The 20,934-nt window shown below is 39.9% G+C and overlaps 3 protein-coding genes and 3 long non-coding RNA genes across 11 annotated transcripts; 4 read left to right on the top strand and 2 right to left on the bottom strand.

Moving 5' to 3' along the window:
• Positions 1-845: 845 nt before the first annotated feature.
• LOC136255995 (L-threonine ammonia-lyase-like) lies at positions 846-8,077 on the bottom strand. The gene is made up of 12 exons (XM_066048902.1): positions 8,004-8,077; positions 3,974-4,028; positions 3,095-3,113; positions 2,997-3,042; positions 2,610-2,795; positions 2,505-2,560; positions 2,264-2,438; positions 1,763-1,929; positions 1,583-1,708; positions 1,352-1,519; positions 1,242-1,299; positions 846-1,142 (listed from the first exon to the last, which is right to left on the bottom strand). The coding sequence occupies exons 2-12, from the start codon at positions 4,014-4,016 to the stop codon at positions 1,014-1,016; spliced, it is 1,173 nt and encodes a 390-aa protein (XP_065904974.1). The 5' UTR covers positions 4,017-4,028; positions 8,004-8,077; the 3' UTR covers positions 846-1,013.
• Positions 8,078-9,752: 1,675 nt separating this feature from the next.
• LOC136255150 (zinc finger MYM-type protein 1-like) lies at positions 9,753-10,544 on the top strand. The gene has a single exon (XM_066047870.1). The coding sequence runs from the start codon at positions 9,753-9,755 to the stop codon at positions 10,542-10,544; it is 792 nt and encodes a 263-aa protein (XP_065903942.1).
• A 492-nt stretch (positions 10,545-11,036) lies between these two features.
• On the top strand, positions 11,037-12,038 carry LOC136255994 (uncharacterized). 3 transcript variants are annotated; one of them, XR_010701272.1, is made up of 5 exons: positions 11,037-11,240; positions 11,287-11,337; positions 11,398-11,482; positions 11,567-11,679; positions 11,724-12,038. It is a non-coding gene; the product is annotated as an uncharacterized lncRNA (long non-coding RNA). The 3 variants fall into 3 exon arrangements; XR_010701271.1 differs by having other exon boundaries at positions 11,537-11,679; XR_010701270.1 differs by having other exon boundaries at positions 11,398-11,679.
• A 727-nt stretch (positions 12,039-12,765) lies between these two features.
• On the bottom strand, positions 12,766-14,878 carry LOC136255990 (uncharacterized). 4 transcript variants are annotated; one of them, XR_010701264.1, is made up of 6 exons: positions 14,655-14,878; positions 14,468-14,611; positions 14,260-14,418; positions 14,165-14,206; positions 14,062-14,112; positions 12,766-13,047 (listed from the first exon to the last, which is right to left on the bottom strand). It is a non-coding gene; the product is annotated as an uncharacterized lncRNA (long non-coding RNA). The 4 variants fall into 4 exon arrangements; XR_010701266.1 differs by having other exon boundaries at positions 14,062-14,206; positions 14,655-14,685; positions 14,740-14,878; XR_010701263.1 differs by having other exon boundaries at positions 14,062-14,206.
• A 63-nt stretch (positions 14,879-14,941) lies between these two features.
• LOC136255149 (uncharacterized) lies at positions 14,942-16,441 on the top strand. Its single transcript, XM_066047869.1, has one exon. The coding sequence runs from the start codon at positions 14,942-14,944 to the stop codon at positions 16,439-16,441; it is 1,500 nt and encodes a 499-aa protein (XP_065903941.1).
• An 831-nt stretch (positions 16,442-17,272) lies between these two features.
• Positions 17,273-20,476, top strand: LOC136255991 (uncharacterized). Its single transcript, XR_010701267.1, has 4 exons — positions 17,273-17,468; positions 17,516-17,601; positions 19,879-20,289; positions 20,342-20,476. It is a non-coding gene; the product is annotated as an uncharacterized lncRNA (long non-coding RNA).
• Positions 20,477-20,934: the final 458 nt, after the last annotated feature.

Genomic DNA, 20,934 nt, shown 5'->3' with positions numbered 1-20,934 from the left:
CCATAACTATGGTAACATGATAGCAACCGTTGTGCTCGCCCAGTTTTAGAACTCAAAATGGCGTCCGAAAGACCATCACCATGGCAAATAGAGTGCCTTGTATGGCTTCGCGTGACATCAGAGGGCGCTTACTGTTCTAAATGAATAAGGTCTATTATCTATGCTCAAACGTACCTGAAGAAACAATGAACGAGATAGACTCTAGTGAACGTCCAGTAATTATTCACGAACACACAAGTAAACACTTTAGTATCACCTTTAAGCACTACAATTCCTCAGAGAAGCAAACCGCTTTCAACTACTCAACACGGCTTTGTTGTTAAAGAAGCCGTTTCTATGGCAATACTCTTCACTCTAAATAATGCGCTTGCAATAGAAATGGTATTTAATAATTATACATACGTATTTCAAAATATTCTTGACTCTTGAGTAACAATTCGTCCTCCTGTTTTCGTACTGTCTGTTTCCTTCACTATGCCTTGGTTAGCCTGTAACATGAATAAATGGCTGCCATTGAAAAGGAAGCCTAAATAATTACTTTCCTTTTTTACATTGAGTGACTAGAATTGAACTGGTTAGTTATTGGAGAAAATAACATAGTGAGACAGCTATAACCTGCATGTGGCTCATTCATATGTGGCCTCAGCCATACTGGCTCACTGAGTTCACCTTAGCTACTATAGCTAGCTGGTAATGGGAACTCTTCAGTTTGGTGCCTTCACTTACTTGGAGTTCTCTTTACCCTTAGTGGGTTACTGTTACTCTCCTAGTAATCCAAACTCCCCTTTCAGAGTAAAATATTTTACTCCCATAGTTACTGTTACTCCCCTGTTTTAACACTGTAGTTGTGTGTTTTACTAGGATATTTTTTTATATAAAAATGACTCGATACAAAAAAAATCTTATTTACATAAATTATAGCTATGCAGATTAGCTTCAGTGCTTTAAAAATATAAATTGTCACAATAAGGCTGTGGTAGTCATGGCAGCCGATCTCCAATGTAATAAACTCTTTAGATTGTGCCAGAGATCATTAGTACTTTGTCTTTTCCCCAAGAAATCCTCTTGCCATATTTCTTCTCAAGAGCAACTTTCAATTGGTAGCTTTGTTTCCATCCAATAGTGTCCACCGAACACCTCACCTATATTATATGAAAAACAAAAATACTATCACTAAAATAAGACAATTCCATGTGTAGAAACAGTGTCTATTTATAGTCGCAAAAAAAATTTTTTTTTACCTCTACTGAATACATATCTTCTTGTACCCATGGCCTCTCATGAAATATGTCTCGGACACTGTATGTATTAAAATACAATAAGTACAATATGAGTGACTTATTGTATATACCTGGCATTGTGTTGTACTAAGAGTTTTAGTAGCTCACTAAGGCCACCAGGACGATCAGTAATGAGCACTTGAAACATCATTAATCTGCCATCATTGACCAGGCCTCGTTCTAAACATCTGTTGAGAACTGGTGTGTCTATGTTTGATCCTGTTAACACCACTGCCACACTGTAAGAAGGAAAATAATATAAGTACTATCTGTACACACACACACACACACACTATACTAACTTCTTTCCCCTAAGATGGTTCAGTTTTCCAAACAAACAAGCAGCAAGACCAGTAGCTGCGGCTCCTTCCACTACAGTCTTTAGTACTTCAATTATCCGTAAAATGGTAACAGCAATCTCATTCTCACTATATATCATAACACACACCATATCATGAGCTCACTGACAACCACACATTTACCTGACTGTCACCACTCTGTCAACATGATGAGAGGCTGTCATAAAAGATCGAGTACCTAGCCTCGATACAGCTAGTCCATCTGCTAGCGTTGACTGTGCTTCAACTGTGACCAATTCTTTCTTGTCAAATGACTGTTTAAATGCATCACAATGGTCTGATTCTACACCCTATACAAGCAACACAGAAAAGATAAAAACACTTTAATGTGTGTAGATTAGTCTGTAGATTAGTCTGTAGATTGGTACATAAACAAAGATTGATATAGAAAACCTTATTTGAGGGTTGATTAGTGACATATTTACCCAATCAAATATAACCTAACCATAACATTACTATACTGTAAAGCCATTCACACACAGGGGTAGTGTATTAGTTTCCAGAATTCTAATGAAATAATGTATTGTTTTCCTATACCAAAAGTGACATAAAAAGCCTCACAACACAGGAAGTACTATAGTTACATGACATGATATTTAGTGGGCGTAATTTCATTCAACTCACAATCACTTCTGTGTCGGGAGATAATTGCTTCATGGCAACAGATATTCCAGCAATAAGACAACCTCTGCCAACAGGTACGATAATGGCATCCAGTGGCGCTCCAATATCTTTCATCTGGTCAATCACCTCTATGCCAATTGTCCCTTGGCCAGCCAAGACGTTGGCATCATCATATCTACCAATATATTCCCCATATGTAAGGCTTATAATTAGTTCCTATACACAACATGACTTGACTTACCCGTGAATGTAGACCTTTCCTGTCTCATTGCTTATCTTCATTGCATGGTCCTTTGACTGTACAAACAGACGGTATATAGAAGCAGTCAAGAAAGTATTACAATACCTCTACGACATCATCTCCTTGGATGATCACTTCAGCACCAAATTGTTCACACCTCTGTAGTTTAGTAATAGGAGATACTATTGGCATTACCACTGTCACAGGAATACCGAGCTTCTTGCCATGATAGGCTAGTGCTTGAGCATGGTTACCAGCAGAAGCTGCAATAACCCCACAACGTTTCTGTGACTACAAAAAAAAAAAAAAAAAAAAAAACCATTATGACAAGTCGTTGCCATTTAATCATGTATACACAATACACAACAACATGACATCAAAGGAAAAGAACATGACATCAAAGGAAAACCATTATGCAAAATCTGATGCAATAAAGTACACCATACTTTGAACTTGTTAAGTATACAAGTGATACCATTTTAAAGTACTAACCTCAGTAAGGTTTAACAATGCATTCACCACACCTCGTTCTTTAAAACTGTTGAAAATAAAAATTAATTTTATGCTTTTTAATAACTTTAACCCTTTACCTTCCTGTAGGCATAGTATTATTATTATTATTGATTGTTGTGCAGACCTCAAAAGAGTATGGTGCACAAAAAGGGTACAATTGCTACTGTCAATTACAAAAGGAAAACAAACTTATACAATTATACAATATTTACTGTACACAAGACCATATATACACATTGATAAATTATTAAACAGTTACTAGTCCAGCTAGGCTGTGCTTGAATTGGTCAATCTCTGTTAAATCAATCACGTGTTGGGGTAAGGAATTCCAAATATTGATTGCAGAGGGGAAAAAAGAAAATTTATAACAGTCAATTCTAGTCATTGGGGTTAAAAATCTCTTATCATGGCCTCTGGTGTGATGTAGGTTAGGATTAGAAAAAAGGAAATCATCAGCATTAATGTCGATTTGGTGAGATATAATTTTAAATAACATTGTAGCCTTCTGTTCATTCCTGCATCTGGCTAAGGTAGGCCAATTAAGGTTAGATAACATTTCAGTGACACTGGAATATCTAGAGTAGTTGTTAAATGCAAACCGTGCTGCTCGTCTTTGGACATTTTCTATAGCATCGATGTCTCTTCGCGTGTGGGGTGACCAGACTGTGGCTGCATATTCTAAGATAGGTTTAATCAGGGCTTTGTAGCAGTTACTTTTGACTTGGAGAGGGCACTTGCTCAAGTTACGTTGCAAGAAGCATTTGGTGTTATTGGCCTTTTTAGTAATTTGTTTAATGTGCTCTGACCAGGATAGGTTTTTGTCGATAGTTACACCTAGATACTTAGCATGTGTTACCTCTTTTATAGTTTTACTTTGCAGTGTGTATTGAGCTAGTATTGGGTGCTTCTTGTTAGTGATTCTAAGAAATTCACATTTTTGTAAGTTGAATGAGTATACTCTTGTTTGAAGAATAACTTCATTCCAGCTAACTCTGACATCCGATCAGAATACTATAGAATTAATAAAACACTTTCTCAACATGACCGATAGCTAAGGCCCCTATTTGGTGATTGTTAGTTTCTCATCCACCGCCCGCATCCTTCTTAAGCTACCGCATGATAAGCCATTATTTACTCTGCGCATGCTCAGAAGAACACGTGATACCAAACTGTTATAATTTTTGTTGATGAACGCTACAATGCGCTATATATCACCAGGAGAACTGTTGTTTTCCTTAGCAAATTGCTGCAGTGCCAATTGCAATCGTGCTCTATCGACTTCATCAAAGCAGGCTTTCAGCTGACTGTCGAAAAACAGTTGGCGATCACGAAAAGTAGAATCAGCTGGTGAAGGAAATGTTTGTAGTAAGAAAGAAAGATAATTTGGACAAGGTCTGTACATCAGAGTGTTAATATTATAAAATAATGGCATAATGGTAATACCCTCCCGCCCGCATCATAATAATTAGAAAGGCTGGATGAGAAACCAATAACGGAGTGGCTATTCGCACGGTCACGTACTAATAGCTTCGTGCTATTCGCACGGCAGTCACGTGATGTTATTATTTTACGGATAGTACACGGTTCATTCATCTCCGAAAACTACACGTGGCTTTGAGCGGGATTTTTCTTTCTGGACCTTTCTCTGTGTTCTTTCGTCACATGCCCGATGTTTTGTATAGGAGGCGAATTCGAGAGTTACGATGATCTTAAAGAGCTTTGAAAGAACGGAATTCGTCCAATTAAACGATCAACATCAATCAAGATCCGGCAATAGATTCAGTAGCAAAACGTACACCATCGAAGGTATACAATGAAGATTTGAGGTATAGATTTTGTTTGCGCACACGGAGGAAAATGTTCGGACTGCATTTAAGGGTAAGGGTGCCGGAACGGCCGTGTGGAATACAGGGAGGAGGCCAAGGTAGTATACCAACATCGTGATACTCTAATAGAGCAGTCACTCTAATGAAGCTGTCATAGTATTAGAACAGTGTGTAGCGAGCTTAAGGATTTTTATGGCAGTGATAAATACATAGTACTCAATGCCAATGGAAGTGTGTCTCAATGGACTGGAGTAACTATAGTGGAGTTCCTCAAGGATCAGTACTGGGTCCATTGCTTTTTGTGTTATATATAAATGATATTGTCGAAGCTATCCAGTCTGAATTTGGTGTTTTTGCAGATGACACAAAGATATTTTCAATAATTAAAAACATATGTGATGTGACAAAACTCCATGCAGAGACTTGATCAACATGCAAGAATGGAATGGAATCTGGTTACTGAATCTTAACTTAGAAAAGTGCAAAGTGATGCATATAGTAAAAGCACAGGAGCAAATTATACAATGGAAACTTTGGGGTCTACTGTAGAGTTAACAAAGATAGATTTTGAGAAAGATCTAGGTGTATGGGTAACATCTTTTCTTAAACCTTCTTTGCACTGTGATAAAGCTGCAGCTGCTGCAACCAGAATCCTGGGAATGCTTAAAAGAACATTTACAAAATTCTCTAAAGAATTGTTTATCTTCCTGTATAAAACTTATGTTAGGCCACAGCTAGAATATTGTGTCCAGCTTTGGTGTCCATATCTAGCCCGGGACATTGACACCCTAGAAAATGTACAAAGGCGGGCCACTAAACTTGTGAATGAACTAGTCAAACTACCTTATGAGTCAAGGTTAAGAAAACTCAGACTCTATTCTCTTTACTATCGATGACAACGAGGGGATCTAATTGAAGTTTACAAGCTTTTACACGGTTATTATGATGTCGACTGGTCAAGGTACTTTAAGCTCTGTGCATCACACAAGAGGACACCACTTGAAACTTTTCAAAAAACCACCACGTCTACTTTTAAGGTCAAATTTTTTCACCTAGAGAGTGATAAATACCAGGGGCGGATCCAGAGTCTGGAAAGAGGGGGGGCACCTTGCTGAAAAAAGTTGAAGAGCAAAAAAAAAATAAAAAAAAATAAAAAAGGTCACAACAATAATAGCTAGTTATCCTTTACCAAATATATTATATCACGTATGTTATGTAAAATAAAATCTTATTTATAGCTTCCTAAGTAAGCTACACTTCCCCATGAACACTATGACTGCTTTATTAGAGTGATTGGTGATTGACTGCTCTATTAGAGTATCTCGATCTTATATACATTTTTTAAGGGGGGGGGCACGTGCCCCCTGTGCCCTCCCCTGGATCCGCCCCTGAATACATGGAACTCCCTGCCAGCAGAAGTTGTTTCAGCGCCAACAATCTGTACTTTCAAAGCAAGTCTTGATAATTATTGGAATGACATAGGATATGGATATGAACAAGGCCTAGTGCCTAAACTTAATTTTTGTAACCCTGTATGTATATCCATCCATTAATAATGATAATAATAGTTGCATGGTAGTGTGGGCTGGTATTGTCAGCAGGCTGTGACCTTTTTTCAGAGGTCTCACTTTACCAAACTAGACAATGTAGCATGCCATTTTGACCCCCTTTCCAAAAGTCTGTATGGATTCACCCCTGGTGTGTGTTGCTTTTGCTATCACATTATAGGCTCAATTGTCTTGACATTGTGATTTGACAATTAATGCCCAGTGAATCCTGGTGCTGACTCTTGCTTGTCAGGTATTACAGAAAATTTTTCCAATTTTAGAATCAAATTCTGTCCATTCATATTCCTCGGAGTTGTAGACCCCCTAGCCGCAGTTCAATAACTAAACAAGGGGATGCTACTTGTTCTACTGGAGAAACAATGAAAGTGATGTATGTGATGGAATTAAGGTAAAATTAAGCCTAGTCTATGCTTGTATGCTAATGATAAATTACTTTGTTTACTGTAGGATAGCATCACTCTTGCGTTCGTATCACTTTGGAACAGTCCAAGAGAATGAATGCTGTTGGAGAAATGTGGTTTTGTAACTAAAGGGATGCGAGGATGCACTTGGCAATGTTTTTGACTCAGACTGCATGACTCCTATTGGATTATTTTGATCTAATTAATCTGCTACTTTACAATGTGTGCTATTTTGTAAATCTCTACTTATTAATTTTACCATATCAGTTTATAAACTCTGACTAACTGATTATGAACTTCATGACTGCGTACATTTTACCACCCATGCAGTTGGGTCTAACAGAGACATGCTTGCATATTTTACAACGGTGGCTATAATATGTAAGTACAGTACTACACAACCCACAGCTAGCAGAGAAAACACATTAATGCGTGTGCACTATGATGCATGGTGTATCCTTGGACTCACACGACCAAATTCGGTGACGTATCCATTATACTCCCCGCATGCACGTACATACCCCGAAGATGTATGCCATGTAAAGGATCTTTGTGTACACAAATGCCAACTGCATCTGTCTTCTTTTAGTAACCGTGCGAATAGCTCTGAGCGAGGATCTGTGCTATTCGCACGGTCACGTAAGTGAATAGCTCCGTGCTATTTGCACGTGACCGTGCGAATAGCTCTATGCTATTCACACGTGACCGTGCGAATAGCTCTATGCTATTCACACGTGACCGTGTGAATAGCAACTGCCAACTAATAATCACCGAATAGGGACCTAATGAGTAACGTGATATTTAAAATTTGCTAGGTGTAGGCATGCTGAGTATACACTTAGTTGGGCTTGCAAAACTTGTCAGCACGTTTGGTTTCAGTAGCTATAAGTTTAGATTAGAGCTCAGTGAAAACAAGGACTGGATATAACAGAATAATGTTAACAACTACAGCAGACAGTGGGAATGACATCTTATTTAAGTGTACCGCGGTGTGCTCGTGTTAACTTTTATTTATCAGTGTAGAAACTTCCATCAATGTAGACAGGCTGGCGATTCTCCCCTGCAAATCACAGAGAAAAAATAGTCTAGCAGCAACTGACAATGAATTAGAACGGCGTGGCTTTAAAAAGGTGTGTCGGGGGTGTGTGCGTATATTTCCCTGATTAATGGCACGTGTAGCCTAGGGCTCACTTGTAAATTGGTCTTGTTGATTCCTCCGTTATATATCTTTTCAGTAGCACTCTGTACGTCCCTGTACGTGATGGGATGTCAGGAATATTTTTAATTTGTATTTTTCATTTGTGGTAATTATTACTTTATTTGAAAGAGCAAACCCACAATCGAATCGAATTACGTTTTTGGCATGCACGCGGAAGGCTGCGGCAGCTCTGAACAGGTGCCCGTGGAAGTTGATTATAACGAAGACTTGTTTCTTCCAGTGTTGGGTGATAAACCCAATCACCCGAAGACTTTTGCTTTTCCGAAGAGGAAGTTTGGGGACAAAAAGCCGACCTATCGTTCCTTCCAATCTTCGTGGTTCGATAAGTGGCCATGGATCACGTACTACGAGACAGAAGATAAAGCGTTTTGCTTTGTTTGTATTAAGGCAGTGCAACAAGAAAGAGTCAGGAATTGCTCACTGATCGACCAGCAAAACATCGGATGCGTTTCTCACCCGCGGCTATACGTATTGGAAGGATGCCACTGGAGAGAAACACGGAGGATTTCCTCTTCACGAACGCTCCCACGTAAGTTTTTATTATTATTCATAGCTATATCGTAACAAACTGCTTTGTTTAATACCGCACTAGTTTGAGCATCACTACATTCGTTTCTCTACTTTTTAATTTAGATGCACAAGTGGGCAGCTGATTTAGTCATGAACAAATACAAAGATATTGGTGAGCATTATGCTGCTGCTGGTACCAACCAAAGGGCAATCAACAGAGCTTACTTGCAAAAAGTTCTTCAAAATGTCATCTTTCTTGCCAGACAAGGCCTACCATTCAGAGGCAATTGGATTCCATCAGAAGATGGCGGTGGTGGCTGTGAGAAGGAATCAAACTTTTACCAATTAATGCTGCTGCGTGCAAATGACGATCCAGGGATGTTAGAAATAATGAAACGTAAAAAACAAACAAGTACCCAGATCACCACATACGGGATGAGGTGATTAAGCTTTTGGCTCACAGTCACTTGCGTAGAATTGCTGCAGACATAAAGGCAGCAGGTTATTTTGCAGTGGAGGCAGATGAAGTCACGGATTCTTCAAATAAAGAGCAGGTTGTTATGTGTATAAGATGGGTTGATGACAAGTTCGAAGCACATGAGGATTTTGTAGGCCTCCATCATGTTGATGACATAACTGCTGTTACCATTGTTCATGTTGTCACTGATACTGTGCGCCGCATGACTCTTTCAATGTCAATGTGTAGAGCCCAGTGTTATGATGGGGCTTCCAACATGAAGCGAGTGGCATCTGACATTCAAAAACTTGAGCCACGAGCACTTTATTTGCATTGCTATGGCCATAGTTTAAATCTTGCTGTGTCCGACACTTTGAAAAGTATTAAATGCATGTGTGATGCTCTCGATTTAGTGCCTGAAATATGCAAGCTTTTCAAATATTCACCTAGGAGAGATGCCATTTTTCACAAGTTTCATCAAGAACTCACACCACAAGCCCCGGGCATACGAAACCTTTGTCCAACCCGTTGAACTGTGCGTGCTTTATCCCTTGAGAGGATACGCGTCAACTATTCTGCTTTAGAAGCAACATGGGATGAAGCATTAAAAGTTTGCTCACAATCAGAAATAAAGGCTAGAATAAATGGAGTTTGATCAAAAATGAAGGATTTTGATTTTTTGTTTGGTCTTTTGTTAGGTGAGCGGATTCTAAAGCACACCGACAATTTAAGCAAAACTTTGCAAGCTACAGCCATGTCAGCAGGAGAGGCTTATAGTGTGGCCAAACTATGCATAGAAGTTTTCAAGAAAATTCGAACAGATGACGATTTTGATTTGTTTTGGGAACTTGCTAAAACTATCCAAAACTCATTGGAAGTCAAAGATCCAACCTTACCTTGTGCTCGCAAACGTCCTAGACGTTATGAAGATGGCACTGCTGAACCTTATCACCCTCCTGATGTCAAACAGCATTATAAGCAAATATACTTTCAAAGTGTTGATTCAATCATTGCTACAATTGAAAATCGTTTTCAGCAAAAGGATTATAAAACATACTCAACATTAGAGCAGCTTATTATTAAGGCTGCAACTAAGAAAGACCATTTGCAGGAGCTCAATGAAGTGGTGTCTTTTTACGCATCAGATTTTAGTAAATCTGAACTTGAAACTCAACTTGAGCTACTTGGACAAATGAAAATTGTAGTTAGTGGCCGTCACCTACAATTCTGTGACATTCATAAATGTTTTCAATCTTTGCCTCCAGCACAGCTATCTCTGTTATCACAAGTGTCTTTGCTTGTAAAGCTGATTGCTTTGATGCCAGCCACCAATGCTGTTTCAGAGAGAAGCGCATCAGCACTCCGCCATGTTAAAACCTATTTGAGGTCTTCAATGACACAATTACGTTTGAACAACATGATGGTAGTACATATACATAAATCTCTAACTGATACCGTAGATGTTAAATCAATACTAACTGAGTTTTCAACTGCCAATGAAGAAAGAAGGAAAGTGTTTGGCAACTTTGAACTGGAAAACATTTGATGGCTATGTGCATGTAACTATTGTATTTGCGTCAGTGTCCAGTATGACTACCTACATAAAAGAAACATTTAAATTATATTATTGTTGTACATGTATATGTCTTAACATGCAGGATGTGCATGTTTGTATTTTCATAAAGTGTACAGCAATACTGAGAGTTTGTTAATATTAACCTATGCATATGGGTTTTGAGTATATTATACAGCCCATAGCTACTCTTTGCTGTACTAGTATTACATAAATCAAATACCACATGCTTAAGACAAACAAAACTTCTTTTATCTGTATACCAATTTCCAGTCAAAATTGTCACCAAATTTAAACTCAGAAGGTTATATTTTCAAAATTTTTCTGGGGGGGCATGCCCCCAGACCCCCCTAGAAGGCGAAATGCGAAGCATTTCGCTGAGTGTGCTTTGCACACTGTACGGTTACTCCTTTCAGTGTGCTCCCCTAGATAGTGTGCCTGACCAAAAATATTTTGCTTCCCCCAGCCCTGATACCAGCTGGGGTTTGTTCACTGTTTTCTGTAATTGTTTAACTGTTACCTTTGTAGGCAACTACGGACTTTAATTGTCGTCCATGTGCTGATGGTTCGTTTGTGCTAGTGCCTACTATGCCAAAGCCGATTATATGCCTAAGTCAAGTAGCCATTCACATTTGCTGGGCTCCGCCGGCTCGGCGTGATGGATGACAGGTTGGTAACACTGTGCTACTTGCTTTAGCTTATAGTTTTCATGTAGACAAGGTGGCAGAGAAGCAGCAGTAGACAGAAGTGACAGGATAGAGTGATGGTACGTACAAAAGTCTCCCTGAGACCAAGTTCATCAATGGTCTTACTCTATCCTTTGTAGTTCCAGTGACATCGACATAGCATGCAGTGATAGACTGATACAAGTATGTACTGCTACAGAATTGATGGTCAGACTACCAAACATGGTAAAAATTGTAAAATATAATAATGTGTAATGTATTCTCAACTTGAATTCACAGTCGGAACACTATATAACTGATTTGGTGCAGTCATACAGACATTATTGAGGTATGTCCATATGTATGTACTGTACTATAATATAAAATACTTATTGACGGAATTATACGTTGCTGCTGAAGGATGTTTATTACTGACAACTGTGGTAAGAACATTCTTTATTGGTTTCAGTATCATACTACCCTATAGACTTGCAACATTGGTTACAGAAATAGGAGAAACTGATCGTTGCAGTTCCCATGGTTACTGTTCATCTTCGCATTATTGATTTCTGCTGGATTAACAAGACTTGAAACCCTGGAACAATAATTGTAATTGATGATATTTCAAAATGTACATTTCTAATTGTACAGTATTTAAATGGATGCAGATCATACCACAATAACGGTGTGCGATACATACATTAGGTAAAATGGTCAGTAATACACACAGAGAATGGTGTGCTCGGTGCGAGGAGGCATATCATACACACTTTGGTGTGATATGCAGCCAACTGTTTTAACAGTGTAGAGACATCTCACTAAATAATTGAGCTACATTCCTGTCAAAACCACAGACAAAATAAACTTCATATTTTAACAGTTAAAAAATGCATGCTACATAGCTACATGGCGTTTAATGCTTGGTGTCTGTTTGTGGCATTAAAATGTTTATAGTCCTGCACGTAGGGCAGGTACCAATGCTAGTTAATGATAAATGTTCATTTTATGTGATGGTGAATAAACATAACGTTTATAGCACCGTGGGATTCCTTGCAAACTCAGTGCGTAAAATCACCTTTATATCTGTATCAAATTTCAAGGTAATTGAATCACACATTTGCGTTTTATAATAATTTTACAAAGTGTGAGAAAAATCTAGGTAAAACTAATGAACACAAATGGGTACACTGCTTGAAGCCTCTTAGATTACCTATCAGTGAATCAATAGTAATTGGTAAAATTACTGGTTGTTTTACAGGAAGTAAATCCCCAAAAAAATCAAGCAGTAAATTAACAGATGGGAACATTTTGGCTACTGATAATTTACTTATAATACACCAACTAGTAAATCAACAGTGAACCAATGAGTAAACTTACTACACCAGCAGCACTATGGTTTCTGCTTTACTGTTGGTTTACTGTGAGACACACAACACTAGTAATTTAACAGTAAATTTCAGTGGTGGTTTACAGTTAGTTTACTATACCACAAATACCATGCAGTAAATTAACAGTGATATTAATATGAATATTGTTTGAAAATTATTGTTTACAGCCAAAAATTACAGCCACATTACCAGTAAATTGGATACAAGACAACAATACGTCACATATTGCAAAAGTCTAGTACTGTCAGTGATATGGTCATCTGAAATGATCATTTAGTAGAGCTGGATGATCTTCACTGAAGACATGGGTCAGAACATCTTGATAGAGGCAACTTCACAAGGGATGATGAACTGGCAGGCACTTGGAAGAAGCTGTTAGATGAGGCCTCACTGGCATTCCAGATGCCACTGTTTCATTTCTACCTGTTAGAGGAAATTAAGATAGCTGAGACATGGTAGCATATATATAGCAGTATCATCTACATAGCAGAAAATTTACAACTATGTTCACTTCAAAATTAAAACAGGGACAAAAAGAGTTTCTAATCTTAAACTATAGCTTGAGAAGTATTATTTAATAAATATACAACTGATCTCCCCCCCTTCAATTTTACAGTATAACGTAGTGATACCAAACTTCCGTATTGTGCATCCTTCAACATTATTAATTAACTCTTTCATGGCTGAATTTCCCGGTGCACTTTACAAGGCACACCGAATCATGCTGTATAAGCCTCACTGTACACTAAACCACTTACCACTACGTAAATGCTGTGGACTAACTATCTTGACTAGGTTGTTTTCGTTTACATAAATAAAACCACAAAGTAATTATAAGACAACAAAACTACAAAATACGCTAAAAGCAGCCTTGCGAAACAGGCGGCCACTAATAAACTATCTACAAATAAGTCTTACAGCGTAAGAAACTATTTTTTATTGTTTCCTTACTGAATTATCGTCTTCACGGCTGGTTTCTTCAAGTTTTATCACAAATCCAGTGTCACGCATGTGTATACGCACACAATTGAATCATGCCACACGTCTGAAAAACCATCCAGTTACTTGCCAGTTGTCTTAGCCTATTTATTATAACAATGTGCCTTTTTCAAATATTACTGTCTACTCAAATATAAACAAAACAGCCCTATTTTCCAGAGAAAAGTTTTACCGGGTTATGTAATAAACCCGCAATAGTGTACAAACTATCCGGTTATCCCAGAAACGGGACCTCTGTGGGCATGCCCACTTCAGGGTTAGCGCATCATACTATGAAATGCACAATAGACGCACTAATGTTTTGGAATTGCACTCAGCGCATGTTTTATACCATCGTGCCGGATAAATCCAGTTACAGCCATGAAAGGGTTATAACGCACAAAAAAATTATTTTAGCCATGCAAGATATATATTATGACATAACATCAACGTATTTACCTGTTAATGCAGTATCCCATTGCTGTAGCTCATGGGACTAGTGCTTTTATTCTATAACAGAAAGCATGTTATACACGTTCTGTGAGAAACAATGTCATTGCACCTGTGCAAGTTTTCATTACTGCACTTTATTTCACCTAATCCGCTAAATTTGTAATAACATTTGTAACATTTTTATCGATTTTCACAAAGCTGTACCTTGGAGAGAGAAGTGGCAGATCGCCCAGCGAGTGACCACTGCAAAACTCAGTGTTATATCAGTACGATGAGTTAAGGTATCATTGCTGGTTGCTCCCATCGGCAATTATTATAAGGCCAAGAGTTCCTTGATCAATGAGGTGTGATTCAATGGGATACCTAGTTTGGAACAACAGTGACCTCACATTTACACTGTACCTTAGCTGACCTTGGCACTATAATATATTCAAACATGGTGTGCTTCACAGCAACATCTCAGTCCTCCTGAACAAAGTTTATTATTAGATGTGACATCAAGGTGTAATTCCTAGTTTGGTAAACTTTAGTCAGCTATATAATAACCATACTGTACCTGTAAATTTTCAATCACAGCTAATGAATTTTTGTGGTCTCACCGCATTGTCATGTTGTGATCTAAAACCCAGTCTGTCAAACAACGAGATACAAAGACATAATAGCGGGGGTACAATGATGATTTACCAGTAGTTTAGTCAGCATTAATACACGCGGTCGCAACACTAATGATTCGGACAGGCGTGTGTGCCCGGAAGTTAGCACTGCAGATCACCAAAAGCCTCATAATATAAGATGTCTCTCACCACTCGTAACTGCAGGACGACGAACTTAGGGACAACGAACTACAGACAACACTGAACATTTGTGCCGTCGATTTGCTAACCACATGTTGCGTGGCAATGTGAAGGCTGCTATCAATCTCATTGATTCCACCGAGCGTTCCGGCGCTCCAATGAAACTAGATACACCTCTGGATCCAGACTCTCCTTCTTGGACCGTTTATAATGAACTTTTGAAGAAACATCCTCAGTGTCAGCCTGCTCACCCTGATATCCTCAAGCCATTGTCAAATAATGATGAAAAATTTCATCCAGTGATTTTTGATGCCCTGGATGGGACTGTGATTCGTCGTGCTGCCCTTCGAACTCAGTGCTCTGCAGGCCCATCTGGACTGGATGCCTATGGATGGAGACGCCTTTGTACCTCATTCCAGCGGGCATCTGATGATTTGTGTAACTCTCTGGCACTGGTTGCTCGCCGTTTGTGCATCTCCTGTGTTGATCCTGGTGGTATCGATGCTTTGGTGGCATGCCGTCTCATTGCCCTCAACAAATGCCCCGGAGTACGTCCTATTGGAATAGGCGAAGTGGTGAGACGGATCATTGCCAAGGCTGTTTTGCTGATCATTAAGCTGGACATTTTGGAGGCAGCTGGGTCACTTCAGCTGTGTGCGGGGCAGGATGCGGGCTGTGAGGCAGCTGTCCATGCCATGAGATCCATCTATTCTGATCCATCAACAGAAGGGGTGTTGTTAGTGGATGCTTCAAATGCATTCAATTGTCTTAATCGTCAGGTGTCACTCCATAATATGCAGTCATTGTGCCCTCCTCTTGCCAACATTCTCATTAACACTTACCGGAAAGACATCCCCCTGTTCATTGATGGTCGCCATATACTTTCTTCTGAGGGAACCACACAAGGCGATCCTTTAGCCATGGCTATGTACTCCATCAGCGTTACACCATTAATTGCCTCACTGCAGGATCCCCATGTGGCACAAGTCTGGTTTTCCGATGATGCGATGGCTGGGGGCACTCTGCGGGGCCTGCATGACTGGTGGTGTAAGCTCAAGGACCTTGGTTTCATGTATGGGTATTTTCCTAATGCTGCGAAGACATGGTTGATTGTTAAACCAGAACGTTTAGATGAAGCCAAACAACAGTTTGCTGGCACAAGAGTAAGCATCACTGTAGAGGACAAACGTCATCTTGGAGCTGCTCTTGGTTCCCGCGCCTTTACTGAGGCATACATTACTGAGAAGGTCGAGTCATGGTCCCGTTGTGTTCGCCGGCTGGTTAATATTGTAAAAACTCACCCTCATGCTGCGTATGCTGCATTTACGCATGGCTTGTGTAGCAAGTGGACCTATTTTGTGCGTACCATCCCAGCAATCTCCTCCCTTCTCGAACCACTGGAAGACATCATCTCTCTTCAACTTTTGCCCGCACAGACTGGGAGATCTATTAGTGATGTGGAGAGGGCTCTTTTTTCCTTACCTGTTAGACTGGGTAGTCTTGGTATCTGTGATCCCAAATCTCATTCTGATGCTGAGTTTGATTCTTCTGTGAAGATTACCTCTGCGCCAACACTGAACAGACAACACTGAACATTTCTGTGTTGTCATTTAATCCCTAAATCCATTTGTGTGTTGTCATTTAAAATCCCTAAGTTCGTTACCCCTTCGGCACAACGAACTTAGGGATTTTACTGCTGCCATCCTGTCAGAAGTCTGTACTGATGTGTGTGTTGAGCCCCCTTTACAGTCTTTCTCTGGTGAAACACTCACATACGCTACTGCAAATCGTGAGGATGGAGCACGATTGGATGTTTCAGCTGTTGGGTTCTGGGGTGGTCACCACCAACGGGCTTTCTTTGATGTTAAGGTGTTTAATCCAACTGCTTCGTCATACCGTGCTACACCAGTGGCTTCATTGTATCGGAGATTTGAAAAGGAGAAACGTAGGAAATATGAGCAGAGGATTAGGGAGGTTGAGATGGGTTCATTTACCCCATTAGTCTTTTCAACGTTTGGTGGAATCGGTGGATGTACCAGCATCTTTTACAAACGTCTAGCCTACTTACTGTCCCTGAAGAGAGAAGTTCCCTACAGCAGCGCGATGTCTTGGCTACGTTGTCGCATCAGCTTCTCGTTGCTCCGCTCAGCGATTGCGTGCCTTAGGGGGGCGCGCTTCCACAGTGGTTGTCCCATCAGCCATAGGGCACTTGACCTTGTACTATCAGAGGGTCGGGTGCCTCCCCCCTAATTATTTAAATTGCTCCCTTTAATCTCAGTCCAATTTTTGTCTAGCACTTCAACATTTAGTGCTAGGGGTGGTGGCAAGGGGTACTGGTTACCCCGGGAAAAAAAAATAATAATAACTGCAGGACGACAAGAGCATCCCGGGCGGTAATATCACGACACTCTTCATCAAGTTCTCAACCCACTTGTGCCAACCGCACAGTTCAAAGTGTAGCTCAAGTGCACGTGGGCTTTATCACATGATGCAACCGCGGAAGAGAAAGGGACTGCTGTTTCTACCTCGAGTTGTGTTCAACCGTATTCTGTATGCTTCCAGTCCTCGTTCTAGCGGACACAACGTACTGTTGTAGTGGCGTTACGTACTAGAATCAAGGTAAACCAAAAAGAAAGGCAGCTATTTCACGTGGTGACCTTTAACAGAATTAACGCGCGTATGTGGTATTCCTGCGTGAAGTCTCAAGCTTGTTCAGGAGTCGGGTTGTATCTGTGTGCACTCAAGCAAACAGGTAAGAAATCCATGGAGGTGATGAACCGTTGTGTGTGTGTTTGCTGACTTGCCCTTGGTGCGGTATTGCAGGCAGTGTGTGTACTAGCTAACTGACTTGCCCTAAAGTGGAGCGGTATTGTTAGCAGTGCACATACTGACCAGCTGACTTGCCCTTGGTGCGGTATTGCAGGCAGTGTGTGTACTAGCTAACTGACTTGCCCTAAAGTGGAGCGGTATTGTTAGCAGTGTGCATACTGACCAGCTGACTTGCCCTTGGTGCGGTATTGCAGGCAGTGTGTGTACCAACTAACTGACTTGCCCTAAAGTGGAGCGGTATTGTTAGCAGTGCACATACTGACTAGCTGACTTGCCCTTGGTGCGGTATTGCAGGCAGTGTGTGTACCAACTAACTGACTTGCCCTAAAGTGGAGCGGTATTGTTAGCAGTGCACATACTGACTAGCTGACTTGCCCTTGGTGCGGTATTGCAGGCAGTGTGTGTACCAACTAACTGACTTGCCCTAAAGTGGAGCGGTATTGTTAGCAGTGCACATACTGACTAGCTGACTTGCCCTTGGTGCGGTATTGCAGGCAGTGTGTGTACTAGCTAACTGACTTGCCCTAAAGTGGAGCGGTATTGTTAGCAGTGCACATACTGACCAGCTGACTTGCCCTTGGTGCGGTATTGCAGGCAGTGTGTGTACTAGCTAACTGACTTGCCCTAAAGTGGAGCGGTATTGTTAGCAGTGCACATACTGACTAGCTGACTTGCCCTTGGTGCGGTATTGCAGGCAGTGTGTGTACTAGCTAACTGACTTGCCCTAAAGTGGAGCGGTATTGTTAGCAGTGCACATACTGACTAGCTGACTTGCCCTTGGTGCGGTATTGCAGGCAGTGTGTGTACTAGCTAACTGACTTGCCCTAAAGTGGAGCGGTATTGTTAGCAGTGCACATACTGACCAGCTGACTTGCCCTTGATGCGGTATTGCTGCAGCGCATGTATTGACCAGCTGACTTGCCCATAATTTGGTGCGGCATTGCTGGAAGTCATAGTAAGTGTATAATGATTGGCATGTTACTGTTAGTACTGTAGTTGTCTTGTCCTTTGTAGTCAATGTGTGTATGACTTTCTTTGTTGTATGTGTCTTACACACACCATACATACCCATTCAGTTTGTATGGTGTGTTAGCCACTGAAAATGTACTGTATTTACTTGACTTGCGCTGTAAGGGTTTAGAATACAACCCTTTGAATAGTGCTGCACCATGCAGCATTATTTGAGGGTGCAGTACAGCTGCCACTACTAGCTATTCTGTATAAATATAACAATCACAATTTCAAGTCCTTGTAACACAACCATGTCACGCCTTCGTGTTACTTAGTCAGTTTACTAACTAATATCCTTTTAAGTTAACCAGGGCTATGCCTTCCATTAATCAAGATAGAGATGAATACTATAGTAGTAATGAGTATTTATAAATTATGTGACCGTCTCAGCAAAAACCCGACTTGTTCGCACAAGCATACGTATTGAAAATTGAAATTTAAAAATAATTTGTAAAATTACGCATTAACTATGCTAGTTTTTATAGGGCCAGTACTCGAAGAAGGAAGATGCAAATCGATTAAAACTATATACCATCTTATTCGCCTGTTCATGGAGAGTTCCAAAATCTCTGTTCCGTTTCTCCAGCTACAACGGTATGCGTGTCACGTGTGTTTGTTTACAATGCGGTAAACGTAAACAAGATTGTCATCGTTTCTTCTACCAAACCGCCTTCATATCCATATGCACAAGTATCTACAGGACTAATACTATACTTTGGCTGATGTACTGATCTATGGTGAACGCTTTAAGCCAAATTACAACATTGTAGACTAATCCAAACGGAAGTTATGGCTGCGAATGTAAGCGCCTGTAGTTTATTTTCAGTATAGTCACTGTACATATCGATTACCCTGCTCTTCCTACTGTCTATCGTTATAATTCCAAATTTACACACCACAGAAGGCTGAAACTTTGGTGGTCCATTCCTTGGACACTGCTGATATTGCTGAGTGAATAAAAAAACTTTTTTAACGTGCAAACAAGTTGGGTTTTTGCTGAGACGTCAGTCACATATAGTGCGTTATTACTCGAGGGTGTGTGGTACAATTAATATTATTTTCAAAAGCAAGGATAAAACTCTTTATGGTTCCCAACTGTGGTACCATTCGAGAGTGCAGCACAATTGGAGTATATGTGGTATTCTTTATTCTTATATAACATAATTTGGTGACATTTCTTTATGTACAGAGAAATGATATGGATACAAGATAGCTAAAGGAGAGATAGGTGTTGTCTTATACCATGGAAGGACTAGTATATAACCCATATGACGGTAACGAGTAAGCTACCAGCTGGACTTCTCCTGCTGTGTAAGACAAGGATAGCTGGTTCCCAGTTAATACCAGGCATCCATTGATGATACAGCTTGGCAGGCTGCTTCCCCAGTAGACACCAGGTCCCCTAAAGCTGGTATATACACTGAAGCAATGTGAGTAAATTTCCGTGCTCAAGGAAACAACAACAATGGAACCTGGAATTGAACCTGGACCCTTTTGATTATCAGGCCAGTACTCTAGCAACTTGACTATGATTCCTTAATGGACACGGAGCTGACCAGAAGCTGGTCGGATACATTTGTTGTATCTGAATTTCATGTTGGTATTATTGTATTACAAAAAGCAGATTTTTAATCAAATTTATTTCTATGTAGAGGACCTTCGTTTCAGATATAGCTACCCTACAGAAAGAAAGCATGTACCTTACATATTGATTTGTGACTAGAATTTCATATTATGAATTGTAAATTACATTCTGATTTACACTTAATCAGCTTGATTATACAGTCCATAGTGTAAATTAATGCATATAATTAAAAGTATACGGTGTATTTGTGTATAATTATACAGTTATGCAATTTTATTGTGACAACCAAATTTCAGTCATGTCCAAATTTGACACATGGTAAGTTGGTAAGCTTGCTTTAGACATCCATTCACTCTCACAACTCATGTAAAGTAATTTGATTGGTAAGTGTCGGATGTTTTGTAGCCTTGCCTTTTGGAGCTCAAGACCTGTTTGATAAAATCATTATAGCACTATAGTAACATAAAGTTAATAAAATTTTCTAACCTCATGGTTTACTATAGGTAAACTGCCAGCACATAACTTGAAGGTTTTCTCCAACAGTAAACCAATGATTTACCACTTGGTAAATATGCAATATAATTGTACTGTAATTTACTGCTGATTTAATCATGGTAAAACTGACACTGGTTTACTGCACCGGTAATCTGAGGGAGACCT

Source organism: Dysidea avara, chromosome 5, assembly GCF_963678975.1.
Source record: "Dysidea avara chromosome 5, odDysAvar1.4, whole genome shotgun sequence".
In the NCBI taxonomy this organism is placed as follows: Eukaryota; Metazoa; Porifera; class Demospongiae; order Dictyoceratida; family Dysideidae; genus Dysidea; species Dysidea avara.
This window is presented reverse-complemented; position numbering and strand designations above follow the sequence as displayed.